Consider the following 18,738-nt stretch of genomic DNA (forward strand, 5'->3'; position numbering starts at 1 on the left):
CACCAAAACCTTACTGTTACTCTAGCATACAGCATTCATGGTTTTCTGAAGACCTGTTTAAAGCTGTTCTTGTTCCTTCACCTGCAGGTTTATGATGGACCGAACAGCCAGGCTCCGCTGCTGGGGAAGCTGTGTGGTCTGGACAGGCCTACACCAATCACCTCAACTCAAAGCACCATCTATGTACGCTTCCGATCAGACAGCAGCAATAACCATAAAGGCTTTAGCGCTGGATTCTCTGAAGGTTAGTTCCCAGGAAAGCATGAGCCAATCCGTGTATAATGCTAGAACGAGAACTGATGACTGTAGTTATGTTTATAATTGAAAATACAGGCAGATTTTAATTAAGACAGAGTCCAAGATTTCCCCAGTTTAAATTAAAGCAGAAACCTGGATTTATTCCATCCAAAATGTGTTGAAGGGGGAGGGTAGAGTACTACCATGGTAATGGCATGGTTTGTTTGTATTGCAGCTTGTGGAGCCGTCATCACCACTGATGATATTGGTGGAGCCATTGCCTCGCCTATGTATCCTAATAACTACCCCTCTAATCAGAACTGCAGCTGGATCATTCAAGCCCAAGAGCCATGTATGTAGAACAAAAACAAAACGTGTATGAAAAGCTCACCTTTGTTTTTTTTTTAAATGTCATATCTTATGCTTAATGTGTCTATTTTGTGCCTACAGAGACAAATATTAGTTATCATTTTGGAAATATAATCTTAATAAACTCCTTGTGCTGTTTTGTTTTGAATAAAAATGTATTTGGTGGATGTCACCGTTCTGTAGCAATAGGCATAGATAGCTAAATACTGAATTTGCTAAATATTACTTGTGGCCATCATATTCCATCAGTAATGTTACTCAATATTCTTATCTCATGGTTAATTAAATAAATAAGTACATAAACCTCAGAAACTCACACAAACTCTTTTAATCCAGCCTGTCCAGGACACCAAGATTTCCTTTAACCCTTATCTCCATACTCAACTGCCAAGTCAGTGACCATTCCAACTGTAGGAAACAGCTCAAGTCACACATTCAATCATTTTTCTAAAGCACACTAGCAGTTCCAGCTTCAAAGCCTATTGTTCTCTGCCCAATAAAAAATTAAATGTGTCCCTGGCATGCACTGACTCGTTTCCTTTTATTTACACAGTCAACCACGTTACATTGTCTTTCACCGACTTCAGTTTAGAAAACAAAAATGGTAACTGCACAACGGACGTGGTAGAAATTTTGGATGGAAATAACTACGAGGCACCATCAGTAGGTAAGTAATGGTATGAAAGGAATGATTTATGTAGTGTTCTGGTGGGATGCACTACATTCATCACTATACACTGTTCTACAGTACATTATTCTGCAAACTACTTTAAGATTATGTAGGAATTTCCAACACAAAACCCATGTTAGATGAACAGAAAATTGTGTTGTCTCCATCATCCTGCATGGGCCACCATTTTGGAATGATCATGATTTCCATAGTGTACTGTTTAGAATTAAACCCATACCGTGATTCTCTTATTGCTTGAGTTCCATTAAATAATTCCATGGTTTCAATGTTGTGTTGTGATATACAACAAATACGGTAAGTAGATAAAACTACATGACTTCTAGTAACATATAGTTTTACCTTAGAGTTTCTGGTTAAAAATTATGGATGGACTCATTACGACATCACAAGATGCCCTACTTTAAATGCAAGAAGAACATTTGATATTCTTATGCCTCTAGGAATGAGTAAGTGTGTAAGGTTACAGATGTTTTGTGACTGTGTTTCGTGACTGAGTGTCAGTGTTTTTGAGAATTGAAGCCAGCTTGCCTGCTTTTTATCACAATTCTTCTACATGTTTATTTGACTTTTGTCTTCTTTTTTAGGTCGCTACTGCGGTACTGCTGTCCCACACCCTGCCACATCTTTCAGCAACGCACTGGTAGTGAACTTCATTTCCAATGGTCAAGACTCGGACAAAGGGTTCAGAGCAACATATGGGGCCTCCACATCAGGTAAGCCTCACAATCTACTTTTCTCATATAAACTGCGGTCAATTATTGTCCTTTTCTCTCCGACTGTTAATGTCTTTGATTCTGTTTCAGCATGTGGAGGTGCATTATACATGGAAACAGGAGCCTTCAACAGCCCCAACTATCCTGATACCTACCCATCAAACATTGAGTGTGTCTGGAACATCCTGAGCTCCCCTGGCAACCGCCTGCAGCTCTCCTTCACGTAAGTATGATTTGACAGTTATATTTGCAGGGAAGCACCTGAAATTAGAATATCTAATATTTTCTTATTAAACCCCTTTCACACTGGCTTTCCTACCTGAGTCCCGACCCGGTTCCTGGCTACCCTGGTCACAATCCTGCATAGTGTAAAGCCATGTATCCAGATCGTACCCGGGTCGGCAGCGACCCACCTCAGGATGTGAGATCTGGGTTGAGCAAGACAAAATGCATGATGGCCGTTCGTAAGCAGATGAAGTAATAAACAGCCACGCCTGTGTGAAGGTTTCACTTCCACAAGGAACATTCCGTTTGTTCTGTTTAGCCATATTTTTGTTGATTGAGACACACCAGAGCCAGATTGCAGCAGGGATGAAGAAACATTTGCTCTCATCAACATTTGGGCTGATGATTCAATCTACAGAAGTTGAACAGATAAAAGGGTTGAACAGATAAAAGGGATTATGCCAGTGTGAAAGGGGCTAAAACTGGAAAACGCATCAAATGTTCTTTTGTTTTTAATGTTGTTAATTAGGGGGTTATGAAACACCACCTGGATAAATTAAGAATTAATGGGGATGGGGTGCCTTGTTTTGATCTGCTTTTATTTACATCATTAAAATAGAACCCAGTCTTGTTTTCAATGTTTTGGCCGACAATATATCCCATTCTCAAAGATTGTACCATGTATATCAGACAACAGAGCACAGTTTGCGTGTTCTGCACACTTTATTCCCCTAATGCTGGATTACTAACTTTGCCATGTGTTCACCTGAAGAATGCTGATTTCCTCACCTTTAGTTATTAAGCTCAGTGTCTTTAGAACTTGCTCCAAAGGTGTATAACATGTAGAGAATCTATAATGATTAAGGCTCCAATTTTGGCACACCCAATAGTACACCAAAACCAATACTATAAAGACTATTGCGTTTGACTACTGGCAAGTTTAAATGTTACTTTCGAGTACAAAACTTACAGTACCTATTCAGACTCCGACATAATTTGAATTGAGGGTGTCCGACCCTGTGCGACAAGCCGGAATTACATCATCTACAATCTTGTGACGTGCGCCTTTTTTGGAGAGGCCTACACCCTTTCTAAAATACATAAAATATCTCTCACTGTTACATACCCGCATCTCTCTAATTAATGTTTGAAATTCTCCCTTTTGGGTGCTTTGTTGTTTGAGAGGATGGATGTACCAATGACGTCTTTTTTGATTTTATCCAATTTCGCGAATGCGGTCTGTATTTAAAGTGTGAACAACAGCTGCGGCCACTTTGCACAGCCAAAACAGCTAGGACACAATGCGTACTTTTTTAGCAAATAGTGAAGCTGGACAGCTTTTATAGCTGTCTGTACCTTATGTACCACATTCATCTGCGACAGAAGTATGAACCAGGCTTTAGAGTTTTCCACGATTCTGAAACAGCATGTTGTAAAGAAAGCCTCTGTAAGTCGGTAAACTTCTTTTCTCCGATGCATTTGTTCTTCTGTCTTTTACGGAAAACAGCTCACTCACAATTGTTTTGTATTTCAGCTGTCAGCCATTAACATGCTTGCTAGCTCAGCTGTCTCATTCACTCACCTACATAGCTACACGTAAATGCTGTGTGCATACGCAACCAAACAATTTACAGATACTCGCAGATTTGTATTTTCAGTGCATGACATACTGCAGTTTTAAAGGAAATAAAGGCAGCGCCTAATCAAATGTGTTTTTACATCCATTTCCAAAATTTCACTTCACAATTTCTGTGACCTCCGTGACAAAATCGTAGCCTTAATAATGACTAGCACTGTTTCTAATCTTTTAATTTGTATTATATAATTTAAGGCAGATCTTTAAGATGTTGCAGTGTAAGACCACATATCTTTCTGCCACATTACGTTCAGTCGATTAGAGTACCCATTGTCTTCGCCTGCATTGGTTTTTAATATAATATAGGTAAACCTGCTTTACATGAAAGTGAAGACCCAATGCAAATTCTGCACATATTTCCCTGGTTCACTGTTCTCTTGTTTGCTATGGAAACAGAATGTTGCAGCTCCAGCCCAGTCCGAACTGTGTCAACGACTACCTGGAGATCCGGGAAGGAAATGCCACAGGCCATCTGGTGGGGCGCTTCTGCGGGAATTCCCTTCCTGTCAACTACACCTCTGTCATCGGACACATCCTGTGGGTGAAGTTTGTCTCGGACGGATCGATAGGTGGTGCTGGCTTCAGGGCGACATTCGCACACTGTGAGTTAAAAGAAAAATGAATGACTTTTGATAGTATATTGTAATTACATTCCATATCAAGTACAGTACACACTAAGCATGGTGCCTCACTATCTGTGCATATACTAATATACATGCACACATATAGTAAAGTATTCCAACATTTAGAGTATATTTTACAGTCACAGTAACATAATTAACACATCAGTAACTAGTATTTCCAAACCATGTTATACTCAGCAGATCAGTTGCTATACACTAATTAAGTGTAATCCTTATATAGAACATAGGCTCCAGTGTTCCTAACCCAGCCTTTGGATCGGCAGGACGAGGCTGAATGGCTATCTTGCACTTGCCAGCCCAGATCCTAGCCACTGTTCTGGGGGTTAAAAAATAATGAACATGAGTGCTGATATTTTATTGTCATCGTACCTGTTGTTTCCCATGTTTCTTACTGCAGTGTATGGAAATGAGATTACCGGATCAGCAGGACAGATTGCCTCTCCACTTTGGCCAAGGGATTACCCTGACAATGCAGACTATCGCTGGACCATCACAGTCAATGCTGACTATTTCATCCGAGTTTGGATCTTTGAGATGGATGTTGAGGACACGTACGAATGTTACTTTGACAAACTGAAGGTCCGTGCTTTCCGTCGTGTTGTAACTCTTTTCTACAATTGGAATTGCAGCAGTACAGGAATAGGCAATTGCCTTTGTATACTATAGATATCAGATACAGACGTGCTCAAATTTGTTGGTACCCCTCCACAAAAAACGAAGAATGCACAATTTTCTCTGAAATAACTTGAAACTGACAAAAGTAATTGGCATCCACCATTGTTTATTCAATATTTAATAGAAATCAGACTTTGCTTTTGATTTTTTATTCAACATAATATTGTAAATAATAAAACAAATGAAAATGGCATGGACAAAAATGATGGGACCGCTAACCTAATATTTTGTTGCACAACCTTTAGAGGCATTCACTGCAATCAAACAAACTGCTCCAGCTGTCTCAGGTTTGATGGGTGCCTTCTCCAGACTGCAAGTTTCAGCTCTTTCCATAGATGTTCGATAGGATTCAGATCAGGACTCATAGAAGGCCACTTCAGAATAGTCCAATGTTTTGTTCTTTTCCATTCTTGGGTGCTTTTAGCTGTGTGTTTTGGGTCATTATCCTGTTGGAGGACCCATGACCTGCGACTGAGACAGAGCTTTCTGACACTGGGCAGTACGTTTCACTCCAGAATGCCTTGATAGTCTTGAGATTTCATTGTGCCCTGCACAGATTCAAGGCACCCTGTGCCAGGCGCAGCAAAGCAGCCCCAAAACATAACCGAGCCTCCTCCATGTTTCACTGTAGGTATGGTGTTCTTTTCTTTGAAAGCTTCATTTTTTCGTCTGTGAACATAGAGCTAATGTGACTTGCCAAAAGGCTCCAGTTTTGACTCATCTGTCCAAAGGACATTCTCCCAGAAGGATTGTGGCTTGTCAATATGCATTTTAGCAAATTTCAGTCTGGCGTTTTTCTTTCAAAAGTGGAGTCCTCCTGGGTCTTCTTCCATAGACCCACTTTTGCTCAAAAAGCGACGGATGGTGCGATCAGAAACTGACGTACCTTCACCTTGGAGTTCAGTTTGTATCTCTTTGGCAGTTATCCTTGGTTCTTTTTCTACCATTCGCACTATCCTTCTGTTCAATCTGGGGTCGATTGTCCTCTTGCGGCCGCACCCAGGGAGGTTGGCTACAGTTCCATGGACCTTAAACTTCTTAATAATATTTGTAACTGTTGTCACAGGAACATCAAGCTGCTTGGAGATGGTCTTGTAGCCTTTACCTTTACCATGCTTGTCTATTATTTTCTTTCTGATCTCCTCAGAGAACTCTCTCCTTTGCTTTCTCTGGTCCATGTTCAGTGTGGTGCACACAATGATACCAAACAGCACAGTGACTACTTTTCTCCATTTAAATAGGCTGAATGACTGATTACAAGATTGGAGACATGTGTGATACTAATTAAAGAAACTAATTAGTTTGAAATATCACTATAATCCAATTATTTATTATCTTTTCTAAGGGGTACCAACAAATGTGTCCAGGCCATTTTAGAATATCTTTGTAGAATAAGCAATAACTCATCTCTTTTCACAGCTTCTTTGCTTTATTCTATGACATACCAAAGGCATGCAAGTATACATGATAAAATAGCTTTTAATTTCATCACTTTTCAGGAGGAATGAAGCATTATTTCAATGAGCTGTAAGGGTACCAACAAATTTGAGCACGTCTGTATGTCTTGATTTTCTAAAATGTCCCACACGTGTTCAGTCATGCACTTTTGTTGTCAGAAAACATTGTAATAAGCAGACATTTTGTGGTTGATGCCTGGCTTTAATGCCATTCTCACTACAAGCTTCCTCTGCACAACATATTGTAACAAATATCTATTATACCTGATCAACTATTTTACCATTGTTTTGATCCACGTCCTGGGTCGTTAAGAGGGAGATGAGGGGGAAAAATAAAATGACTTGACCACCAAGGGTCTATTACTCCTGAACACTGCTTTTCTTTTCAATGCAGATCTTTGATGGCCCAAGTGTTCATTCTTACCAGCTGGGGACGTTCTGTGGGCTCCACCCTCCTCCCCCTGTCAGCAGCTCGGGCAGCTCCATGACTCTGGAGTTTCAGTCCGATGACTCTGTCAGTGGGAGGGGCTTCATGCTGGAGTGGCTTGCGATAGAGGCCTCTGGGGCCCTACCCACCATAGCTCCAGGTCTGTCTGCATGTTTTATTGTGTGATGGACAGAGGCTGCTGTACAAGCAATGCATGTTTTATTGCACTTTCACTTACAACCAATACAAACTTGAATGGGAGGCAGAGGTTGCTTTAAGTACAGTTGTATTAGTTGATGGAGTTTTATGACACTGTCATACTTGTGCTCTCCATCTCAGCTACCTGTTAAGCTGCAGATTTTTATTTTTGTATACTGGCTGAAAACACAGAGAAGCAACATCAGTGTTTACAGGGTTGGGGGAACTGAAGACTTCTTTTGAGAACAAGAGTTTTTTTTTTATCTGATATCAGACTCCAGGTTTGTATTGCAACTAACATTTTGTATATCAACCCTTTACCTTTTTTGAAATGGTCCCTTCTTTAGTAATAGCTATAGTAATGACTTTAGTAATAACAACACAATCACACATCTGTATAAATAAACATTTAAATAAATGTTACAAAAATTGAATATCATTCTATCAATAAATTATAATGTACATATATAGTCAAATGGCTGTGAACCAGTGAGGTATATTCTTGTAGTAAACACTCAATGTTTAAGATATAGGACATGAATGTAAATCCTAGGTGCAATTTTACAAGACGGTTAAGGACCCTCTAATTTAAGAAACAAACCCAAGACATTCCTGTCATTAATTCACTGATCTGATTCGTGTGCACCCGTTGTTTTTTAGGTGCCTGTGGAGGTGCTCTCATGACCGGGGACTCCCCCTCTTTCCTCTTCTCTCCTGGCTGGCCCAGTGACTATCAGAACAACCTGGAGTGCACCTGGGTTATCCGCTCTCCAGACTCCACTGTAGAGCTCAATATCCTTTCTGTGGATATCGAATCCCACAGCAGCTGCTTCTACGACAGTCTCGTCATCAGAGATGGTAAGACTGAGCAGGTCTCCTTGACTTGTAACCTTGGTAAAAGAAACACATTTCAACAAAGTCATGTTTTATAGGGAATTATTAAAAGCACAGCTAATGAGAAATCATTCAGCTTGTATCTTCAGGTTTTAACTGGAAAAGTGCCTCTTAGGAGTTGGCGTTTCTAAGAACTTTACGGGCTAGATTATCAAATCTTCTTCTTACAAAGCTCTTGTAGCATAATTGTTTGAGAATATTAATAAAGAAACATCTAACAGATACCCAACTATTTAGGGATATTATTGCAAAATGAGCACTCTTCACAAATTAAACTGAAACGTAGTCTGAACCCTATTGTATAAAGTAAGAACCAAGGTCCAGAACCCTATTGAAAAGTAGTTGGATTGTTACAAGGTATCGTCAAACCAACACCCGGGGTGGCTATCTGTAAGAGCCAGCTAACTAGTTTACTTTCAGAAAAAAAAACTTGCTAATAAATAGTTTTGAGAAGTGTATTAAATAAGCAAAAAAGGTATCCCCTTAACTTTTTTGAGTTGCTTATTACTGTATGTTGTTCTTAATACAGTGTTATAGAAAGCAAAGTGAACCGACAGACGTGATAACAAATGTGTACTTCTTGTGCCTTTTAAAACTAAATGTAAGAATTTACTTAAATGACAGGAACTTTTTAATTTAAATTATATATATATATATATATATATATATATATATATATTTTTTTTTTTTTTTTAGGGGAAACCAACGTGTCACCATTACTGGCCACTATTTGTGGCAGAGAGCTCCCTGGACCAATCCGATCTACTGGCGATGCCATGTTCATTCGGTTTACTGCTGATGGCAGCTATTCCGGAGGAGGGTTCAACGCCTCGTACCACAAGAGTAAGTTTAGGCTACCTCCATTGAAATACAGGGAACCACATTACAGGAGAGTTGCACTGACAATAGCATGTTATTTTTCTTCTGTTTGCTTGATGATGATCCGAGAGTCGTGCAGTCACATTGTAACTAATCTCTTATTAAACTTGAGCACAATGAGTTTGATACTGCTCGAACGGGGGATTCCCCAAAGCAATCAAATGACTGACATTGCCTTCATCCACACAAAAGCTAATACTCCAAATGACTACTCAACATTTAACCCTGACAACCCACTATTTACAGCACAGTATAACTGACTGAAACATTTAATATGTATGAAAACCAGCACATTTAATTTTGAAACTTCTTTGGTGATAATACAAATGGGGGCCAAAGTAGGTTAACAAGCAATTGATTTCTTTCATGTATGTTGAGAATTCTCATCTTAACACATATCATGCCTTCCTGTTAGGCTGCGGTGGTCTTCTGCATGCTGACAGAGGTGTTCTCACATCTCCCAACCACCCCCAGACCTACACTCCTAACCTGAGCTGCTCCTGGCACGTGGCTGTGACCAGCGGGCTCACTGTAGCCGTGCACTTTGAGCAGCCATTCCAGATTCAAGGTTACGGTACAGCTTGCAGCAGTGGAGACTATCTGGAGGTAAACTGGCAAATACACAAATCGTCACTGTTTACAACAAGACTTACTGTATGACCAGTGCTATCCATATTCACCTCTCAATGATGTTATTAGCATTTCATGAAAAAGAGAACTTACTTAAACTAATATTGATAATTATTATTTTTTCCCCTAGTTGAGGAATGGCCCTGATGCCTCCTCCCCACCTCTGGGCTCTAGCAGTGAAAATGGCCGTTACTGTGGTTCAGCTACACCCTCCACCATGCACACCACAGACAACCAGCTCTTCCTTCGCTTCATCTCAGACGGCTCCAACGAGGGCCAGGGCTTCAAACTCACATACGAGGCTCTGAGCCTGGGTAAGTGGCTGGGACTGATAGCCGTTCCTATATACATGTCACATCATGTAAATAACTCTTCGGGCTAAATGTAATGCTTTAGAAAAAATCTATATAAATAATGCTACTGAAACCAAATTCTGAGTGCTTGTCAGCCCATGTAGTTTCTAAATTCTGAGTTCAATACAGGGGCTAAACTGTTACCCATGTTATTTTGACAGCCTGTGGAGGAAACATTTATATGAGTGATTCAGACCCGTCTGGATATATCACATCCCCCAACTATCCTAACAACTACCCCCAGAATGTGGACTGCTCCTGGACCATCACTGTCCCCAACGGAGAAGCTGTTCAGCTGGACTTCGAGGGCGAGTTCTACATTGAGCCTACAGCCAGGTACCAACTACTCATCTGTATAGGGCCAGGCTGGAGCTACTGTATGAACACTAAGACAGTTAATGGAACAACATGAACATTCATGGAGCACTTTCTGTATTTCTGGAATTTGTGTGGATGAAGAAACCTGATACCTGGTTTAGAAAAGAGACACAAACTTCCAAGCACAGTATAAGAGAATTTGGCAGACTTTCCCAATCCCCTGTTGATCATAAAGTAGTTCAGGTTACTTGATGATTTGATGCCTGCAAAAAAAGGACCTCTCACTTAAAATCTTTGAAGGGTCACAGCAGGCTGTTCTTGGAGAGTCTCAACATACAATAGGAATGGCTACTTCTGGGGTTGGGGTCTGTCTGAACAGACATGAACATTTGTAGATACAATTGGGAAATGTAATTGATCTAAACAGAGGCTAATCTAAATACAAAGAGACGTATTTTAGGGGCAGGTCTGTTAGGAAAATCTCAGATCTGACAAAGAATGCTTGTCTCTTTAGTGTATTCCCATCTGTAAAAATGGCAGAATGTGTTGTAGTTGTAGGGTTTAAATGAAAGTGGCATTTAGACCCACTATCATTTAGGTCAGTTTAGCCAATGCTTTTCTTTTGTTTGTTTTACTCTAACAGACTTATTGTGATTTAAATTGTACACTATTTGTTGTGTTTGAAATTATGTAATGCATCTAGTTTGCTGTTATTACTAAGTACAACTGGGGAAATGAACAAATAACATATAAAAGATCATTCCTCAAGAAATGAATACAAATGGTTATTGTTTATCACTCTATTTCCAGTGAGACAGATTGAAAAACCTTTTTAAAGAGCACTGCAGCAGGTAACCAGGCGACATGCAAAATGTCACTGAATCAAGTTCAGCAGAAACAGCATGAAAATGAGTAAACTCACAAAATCCACAATGCTGACAATAAAATAGATGCATAGGTCTGGCTAAAAACCGCGTACCACTATAGTAGCATAGGAAAGATAAATCTACTTAAAACAGCAGATCAATAAACTACTGAAAACTATATATATATATATATATATATATATACAGTGCCTTGCATAAGTATTCACCCCCCTTGGACTTTTCCACATTTTGTAGTGTTACAACCTGGAATTAAAATGGATTTAATTAGGATTTTTTGTCACTGATCTACACAAAATAGTCCGTAATGTCGAAGTGGGGAAAAAAAGCCACATATTTACAAATAAAAAACTGAAAAGTCTTGATTGCATAAGTATTCACCCCCTTTGCTGTGACACCCATAAATAAGCTCTGGTGCAACCAATTCCCTTCAGAAGTCACATAATTAGTTGAATGGAGTCCACCTGTGTGCAATTAAAGTGTCACATGATCTCAGATTAAATACACCTGTTTCTGGAAGGCCCCAGAGTTTGTTAGAGAGCATATCTAAACAAACAGCATCATGAAGACCAAGGAGCTATCAAAACAAGTCCGGGATAAAGTTCTGGAGAAGCACCAATTAGGGTTGGGTTATAAAAAAATATCCCAAACTTTGAACATCCCCCGGAGCACCGTTAAATCCATTATTAAAAAATGGAAAGAATATGGCACAACCGCGACTCTGCCTAGAGAAGGCCGTCCACCAAAACTCAGTGACCAGGTAAGGAGGGCATTAGTTAGAGAAGCAACCAAGAGGCCAAAGGTAACTCTGAAGGAGCTGGAGAGATCCACAGCTGAGATGGGAGAAACCGTCCATGGGACAACTATAACCCGGACGCTCCACAAAGCTGGGCTTTATGGAAGAGTGGCGAGAAGAAAGCCATTGCTGAAAAAACCCATATCAAATCCTGTTTGGATTTTGCCAAAAGGCATGTAGGAGACACAGCAAACATGTGGAAAAAGGTTCTCTGGTATGATGAGACCAAAATTGAACTTTTTGGCCTTAGCGCAAAACGCTATGTGTGGCGCAAAGCCAACACTGCTCATCACCCTGAGAACACCCTCCCCATGGTGAAGCATGGTGGTGGCAGCATCATGTTATGGGGATGCTTTTCATCAGCAGGGACTGGGAAACTGGTCAGGATTGAGGGCAAGATGGATGGAGCCAAATACAGGGAAATTCTAGAGGAAAACCTGTTTCAGTCTGCAAGAGACCTGGGACTGGGGCGGAGGTTCACCTTCCAGCAGGACAATGACCCTAAACACACAGCCAAAGCTACACTGGAGTGGTTTAAAAACAAGAACCTGAATGTCTTAGAATAGCCCAGTCAAAGTCCAGACCTCAATCCGATTGAGAATCTGTGGCAAGACTTGAAAATTGCTGTTCACCAACGGTTCCCATCCAACTTGACAGAGCTTGAGCAATTTTGCCAAGAAGAATCGGCAAAAATTGCAGGATCCAGATGTGTAAAGCTGGTAGAGACTTACCCAAAAAGACTCACAGCTGTAATTGCTGCCAAAGGTGCTTCTACCAAGTATTGACTCAGGGGGGTGAATACTTATGCAACCAACAAAAGTCATTTTTTTTTCTTTAATTAACTTTTGTGTCACAATAAAAAATATTTTGCACCTTCAAAGTGTTAAGTATGTTGTGTAAATCAAATGGTAAAAATCCCAATTAAATCCATTTTAATTCCAGGTTGTAACACAACAAAATGTGGAAAAGTCCAAGGGGGGTGCAATACTTATGCAAGGCACTGTATATATATATATATATATATATATATATATATATATATATATATATATATATATATATATACAGACGTGCTCAAATTTGTTGGTACCCCTCCACAAAAAACGAAGAATGCACAATTTTCTCTGAAATAACTTGAAACTGACAAAAGTAATTGGCATCCACCATTGTTTATTCCATATTTAATAGAAATCAGACTTTGCTTTTGATTTTTTAATCAACATAATATTGTAAATAAGAAAACAAATGAAAATGGCATGGACAAAAATGATGGGACCGCTAACCTAATATTTTGTTGCACAACCTTTAGAGGCAATCACTGCAATCAAATGTTTTCTGTAGCTCTCAATGATACTTCTGCACCTGTTAACAAGTAGTTTGGCCCACTCTTCCTGAGCAAACTGCTCCAGCTGTCTCAGGTTTGATGGGTGCCTTCTCCAGACTGCAAGTTTCAGCTCTTTCCATATGGATAGGATTCAATAGGATTCAGATCAGGACTCATAGAAGGCCACTTCAGAATAGTCCAATGTTTTGTTCCTATCCATTCTTGGGTGCTTTTAGCTGTGTGTTTTGGGTCATTATCCTGTTGGAGCACCCATGACCTGCGACTGAGACAGAGCTTTCTGACACTGGGCAGTACGTTTCGCTCCAGAATGCTGTGATAGACTTGAGATTTCATTGTGCCCTGCACAGATTAAAGGCACCTGTGCCAGGCGCAGCAAAGCAGCCCCAAAACATAACCGAGCCTCCTACATGTTTCACTGTAGGTATGGTGTTCTTTTCTTTGAAAGCTTCATTTTTTCGTCTGTGAACATAGAGCTGATGTGACTTGCCAAAAAGCTCCAGTTTTGACATATCTGTCCAAAGGACATTCTCCCAGAAGGATTGTGGCTTGTCAATATGCATTTTAGCAAATTTCAGTCTGGCTTTTTTATGTTTTTCTTTGAAAAGTGGAGTCCTCCTGGGTGTTCTTCCATGGAGCCCACCTTCGCTCAAAAAGCGACGGATGGTGCGATCAGAAACTGACGTACCTTCACCTTGGTGTTCAGCTTGTATCTCTTTGGCAGTTATCCTTGGTTCTTTTTCTACCATTCACACTATCCTTCTGTTCAATCTGGGGTCGATTTTCCTCTTGCTGCCGCACCCAGGGAGGTTGGCTACAGTTCCATGGACCTTAAACTTCTTAATAATATTTGCAACTGTTGTCACAGGAACATCAAGCTGCTTGGAGATGGTCTTGTAGCCTTTACCTTTACCATGCTTGTCTATTATTTTCTTTCTGATCTCCTCAGACAACTCTCTCCTTTGCTTTCTCTGGTCCATGTTCAGTGTGGTACACACAATGATACCAAACAGTACAGTACTACTTTTCTCCATTTAAATAGGCTGAATGACTGATTACAAGATTGGAGACATGTGTGATACTAATTAAAGAAACTAATTCGTTTGAAATATCACTATAATCCAATTATTTATTATCTTTTCTAAGGGGTACCAACAAATGTGTCCAGGCCATTTTAGAATATCTTTGTAGAAAAAACAATAATTCATCTCTTTTCACAGCTTCTTTGCTTTATTCTATGACATACCAAAGGCATGCAAGTATACATGATAAAATAGCTTTTAATTCCATCACTTTTCAGGAGGAATGAAGCATTATTTCAATGAGCTGTAAGGGTACCAACAAATTTGAGCACGTCTGTATATATGCACATTTTTATTTAGTTTTTTATTTAGTTTTAGTACTTCAGTATTACATCATGAACATTGTATTTCATCATACTAAGGCAGTTGTTAATGCTAGAATTTCCGAGTTAAATATATATGTATATGTGGCATTTGTACAATATAGAAACAACAAGCTGTACAGCAGGGTGCACTTGTCTTAAGTAGAAACATGCTCTGTAGAGCCTCCTTGTTGAAAATGGTTAAACTTGTTTTCCTCTATCATAGCTGTTCGTATGATTACCTGGAATTGCGTGACGGTGCGAGTCCCAGCGCCCCTCTGATTGCCAAGATCTGCGGACAAGAACACCCCTCCACCCAGAAATCCACAGGCTCTGTCATGTACCTTCGATTCCGCACTGACAGCAGTGTCACACACAAGGGATTCAAAGCCAAGTATTCCATAGGTAAAGTCAAGACAATTGCTGGACACCTATATGATGCTTCACCCATGGTCTTGCTTTTTGAACTATCCATTCCTTAGAATAACACCCCTGACATTTAGTTCTGTGCCTATTCCAGCAGGGACTCGCCTTCACTAACATTAACTAATAAAAGTTTTCTGAGCAAATCAATAAAGTAGTTGAAGGGCTCATGTTTATCAAGGTCCCATAACCCCTAATGATGATAACAGCACATTTAATTAAACAGATTCAGCAAAGTAGTTAAAACAGTGAAATGCAATCCACTCATGTTTTTGTTTTATTTTTAAATTATTTTTATTACAGCAACTTGTGGCGGCAGGCTGATTGGACAAAGTGGTACTTTGCACAGTCCTGGACACACTGAATCCAATTACCCTGATAATTCTCAGTGTGAGTGGTACCTACAAGGACCAACTGGTCACTACCTCACAATAAGCTTTACTGCACTGGACCTCCAGGATTCTACAGACTGCAGTAATGATTATGTGGAGGTCAGAGAGCACAATGCAACTGGTAAGTGTTGCCTTTTAAACTAGTGTGGCATTTTACATGACGTACACATTTGGAAGAGATGTAGCTCTGAAACAGACATTAGCCCTGAAAGGTCCGTCTGCCCTTTTTTCTGTTCAGTGATGCTACTCCACTCTTACTCATTCACTGCACCTATCTTATGTAAATGTTAGACTTTCCCAATCCTGTTGAAGTTAACAATTTTGTAAAAGTTGTATCCAGAATCGTCGACTGAATTGTACTGTCTTGACATCCTTGCTAACCTCAGCATTTTCCTTCTGAGTGAGTCTGCATTTTACCTGTTGCTAAGCTAGAATTGCAATTGTTTTTGAAATGGTAACTCCTTTCTCTATTACACAGGGCGACTTTTGGGTAAACACTGTGGGAACATTCCACCCTCTCCTGTAGACACCTCTGACAGCTATGCCTATGTGAAATTTGTCAGTGATGCTTCTGTTAGTGCCTCAGGATTTAGTCTGCGGTTTGATGCCAGTGTTGAAGGTGGGTATTACTGTGCCTTTAGACCAGTAGCGTTCACTTTAGGCTCAGTACAAAGCCTTGTTTCAAATCACGTCCTTTATTGATTGTTTTTTGACTTGACTGGCTGCTATGTGTGCAAATGCAGCGCAGCTCTTGTGAGATTATTAATCCATTTCACTCAGTAATGTAACACAACTCACCTGTCTTACAACCGAAGAATAATGCTTACCTGTCTTAGGTTGCCATTTTTGTTTAACATTGATAATAAATTTAATACCCCTTGATGGCGCATTAAAGTATTTAAAAAAAAAGATTTTGCTGCTTTTTATATTATTTTTATATCTTACATATGTTTAATGTTTATATCTGTATTTATACATTGGTACTGTAGCAAAAGACTAATACAGGTTGATTGCAAAATTGTTTCTTTTATTTAGATATTGTGTAAATGCATACTTACAATAATACCTTGTTGCTACGACTCAGTTACAACCTAGCTTGAACTCAAACTCTTTCCTCTCTAGAGTGTGGAGGTGACCTGAATGCAGCGTCTGGAACGATCACCTCTCCCAACTACCCGAACCTGTACCCACACAGTCGGGTGTGTGAATGGAGGATCACCGTGCCAGAGGGCAGACGGGTGACTCTCACCATCAATGACCTGCGAATAGAAGAGCATCAGAACTGCAACTATGATTATGTAGCTGTAAGTATGAGCAAAGCTGCCAGTGTTATCAAATTGTATTTGTTCTTGTAAGTCGGTGGAATAAATAGCATTAGACAGCCTTAAATGTAGATCTAAGATATTTACCACTGTAAGGAATCCATAAAATAGCATATCACCTTCAGTCACTTTGTGTATAATTGTACCATGTTAAGATTCCTAACTATGTATCTGTTTTATAATGCATTATTTTATTTTTTTTCACAGTTTTAAAACATTATGCATTATGTGACCGAGTATATATTACCCAGTCCAGTGGGGCATCAGATTTAAAAAAAGAAATACCATGAATAATGGAATGATTTCTTGCATTAGTGTTTCCCTCCCTTCTTTATTGCTTTCCACCCTGTTTGTGGTGGTTCTATGGAGCTCAGATGTATCTTTTTTTTAATTTAATTTTGTGGTTGTTTTAAATTTTTACCTAATTAAATGCATAGGAGGTAACGACCAAAAAACCTAAGCAAATGCTAATTATTTCATATGCACTAAATTTAGTGGTTTGTATACCTACCGCTTGGTCCATGTGCTTTTTATCGTACCTGTTCCTTTTCCATCAGGTATATAATGGCATACTTCTTAGTGCTCCCATGCTGGTAAGGTACTGTGGAGACGTAGATTCTGGAACACAAGTGAAGTCATCAGGAAACACCATGGCAGTGATTTTCGTCACAGATGCTTCCGTTTCCAATGGTGGTTTCAGTGCAGACTACACTTCAGATGAAGAAGCTGGTAAGCGACTCCAACACAAATGTGCAATCAGTATCTTACTGAAGAAGACAGACTTGCAGATTGTAATGTATCAACACTTGTGACTATTAAAACATGATTCCTCCCCAAACGGCTTCTGAAATGGAAAATCTAATGGTTACTGTGTGTGAAAAAAAAATACTTACTTGTATTGTTGTACAGTGAATTAGCTTGTCAGATTAGCCTGTTTTAAACAGTGTTTGCACATTTAAACAATCGCCTCTTTTTCTGCTTGATGTGTTGTAGTTTGCGGCGGTATCTTGAATGTTCCCGATGGGGGGAATTTCACTTCTCCTGGGTATGATGGTGAGAGTAGCTATGCCAATAACCTGAGCTGTGAATGGATCATCCAGAACCCGTCTCACTTGAACTCCTCCATATCCATCAGTTTTGATGACTTTCACCTGGAGCACCACCAAACCTGCGAGTGGGACTACATTGAGTTCAGATTCGGTGAGTAACAGTTACACCAGCCCTGCAGTACTGCTAAATGCAGGGGCATTTCAGAAGATACCTGTTCCGAATCCCTTGAAGAAAGCAGGTAAAGCCAAAGTACAACACAGATAAAAAATGTGTTTGCCTGTTTTTTAATGTTTCTTCAATCTGCAAAGTTAAGATGCTTCAGAATGTAAATTGTTTTCACGTTATGTCCATCCCAGGCAATGCTAATGGGGAGTTGCTAGCCCGGTTCTGTGGACAGTCTGTCCCCGCAGTGCCACTGGTGGTTTATGCCCCTCAGATCTGGGTGCACTTCTTGTCTGACTACACTATGGGGGATATTGGGTTCCATGCCAAATATGCATTTACAGGTAAATAATAAAATACTGCCTTTTCTACATACTGCTAGTGTTTATTATTATTATTATTATTATTATTATTATTATTATTATTTGTTTATTTAGCAGACACCTTTATCCAAGGTGACTTACAGAGACTAGGGTGTGTGAACTATGCATCAGCTGCAGAGTCACTTACAATTACGTCTCACCCGAAAGACGGAGCACAAGGAGGTTAAGTGACTTGCTCAGGGTCACACAATGAGTCAGTGGCTGAGGTGGGATTTGAACCTGGGACCTCCTGGTTACTAGCCCTTTTCTTTAAC

General features: G+C 39.8%; 1 protein-coding gene across 1 annotated transcript in view; it reads left to right on the forward strand.

Moving 5' to 3' along the window:
• The window catches only part of LOC117394588 (cubilin-like), a 108,396-nt gene that overhangs the window by 53,306 nt on the left and 36,352 nt on the right, over positions 1–18,738 (forward strand). Inside the window, 20 exon segments of the mRNA XM_059020105.1 lie at positions 26–244; positions 473–589; positions 1,160–1,273; positions 1,882–2,010; positions 2,101–2,233; positions 4,268–4,473; positions 4,913–5,094; positions 7,042–7,234; positions 7,933–8,130; positions 8,863–9,009; positions 9,461–9,651; positions 9,806–9,989; positions 10,190–10,364; positions 14,979–15,157; positions 15,479–15,688; positions 16,046–16,186; positions 16,690–16,871; positions 17,447–17,618; positions 17,883–18,089; positions 18,296–18,445. Coding sequence (XP_058876088.1) covers positions 26–244; positions 473–589; positions 1,160–1,273; positions 1,882–2,010; positions 2,101–2,233; positions 4,268–4,473; positions 4,913–5,094; positions 7,042–7,234; positions 7,933–8,130; positions 8,863–9,009; positions 9,461–9,651; positions 9,806–9,989; positions 10,190–10,364; positions 14,979–15,157; positions 15,479–15,688; positions 16,046–16,186; positions 16,690–16,871; positions 17,447–17,618; positions 17,883–18,089; positions 18,296–18,445 — 3,429 coding nt within the window.

Source organism: Acipenser ruthenus, chromosome 3 (genome assembly GCF_902713425.1).
Source record: "Acipenser ruthenus chromosome 3, fAciRut3.2 maternal haplotype, whole genome shotgun sequence".
NCBI classification, from domain to species: domain Eukaryota; kingdom Metazoa; phylum Chordata; class Actinopteri; order Acipenseriformes; family Acipenseridae; genus Acipenser; species Acipenser ruthenus.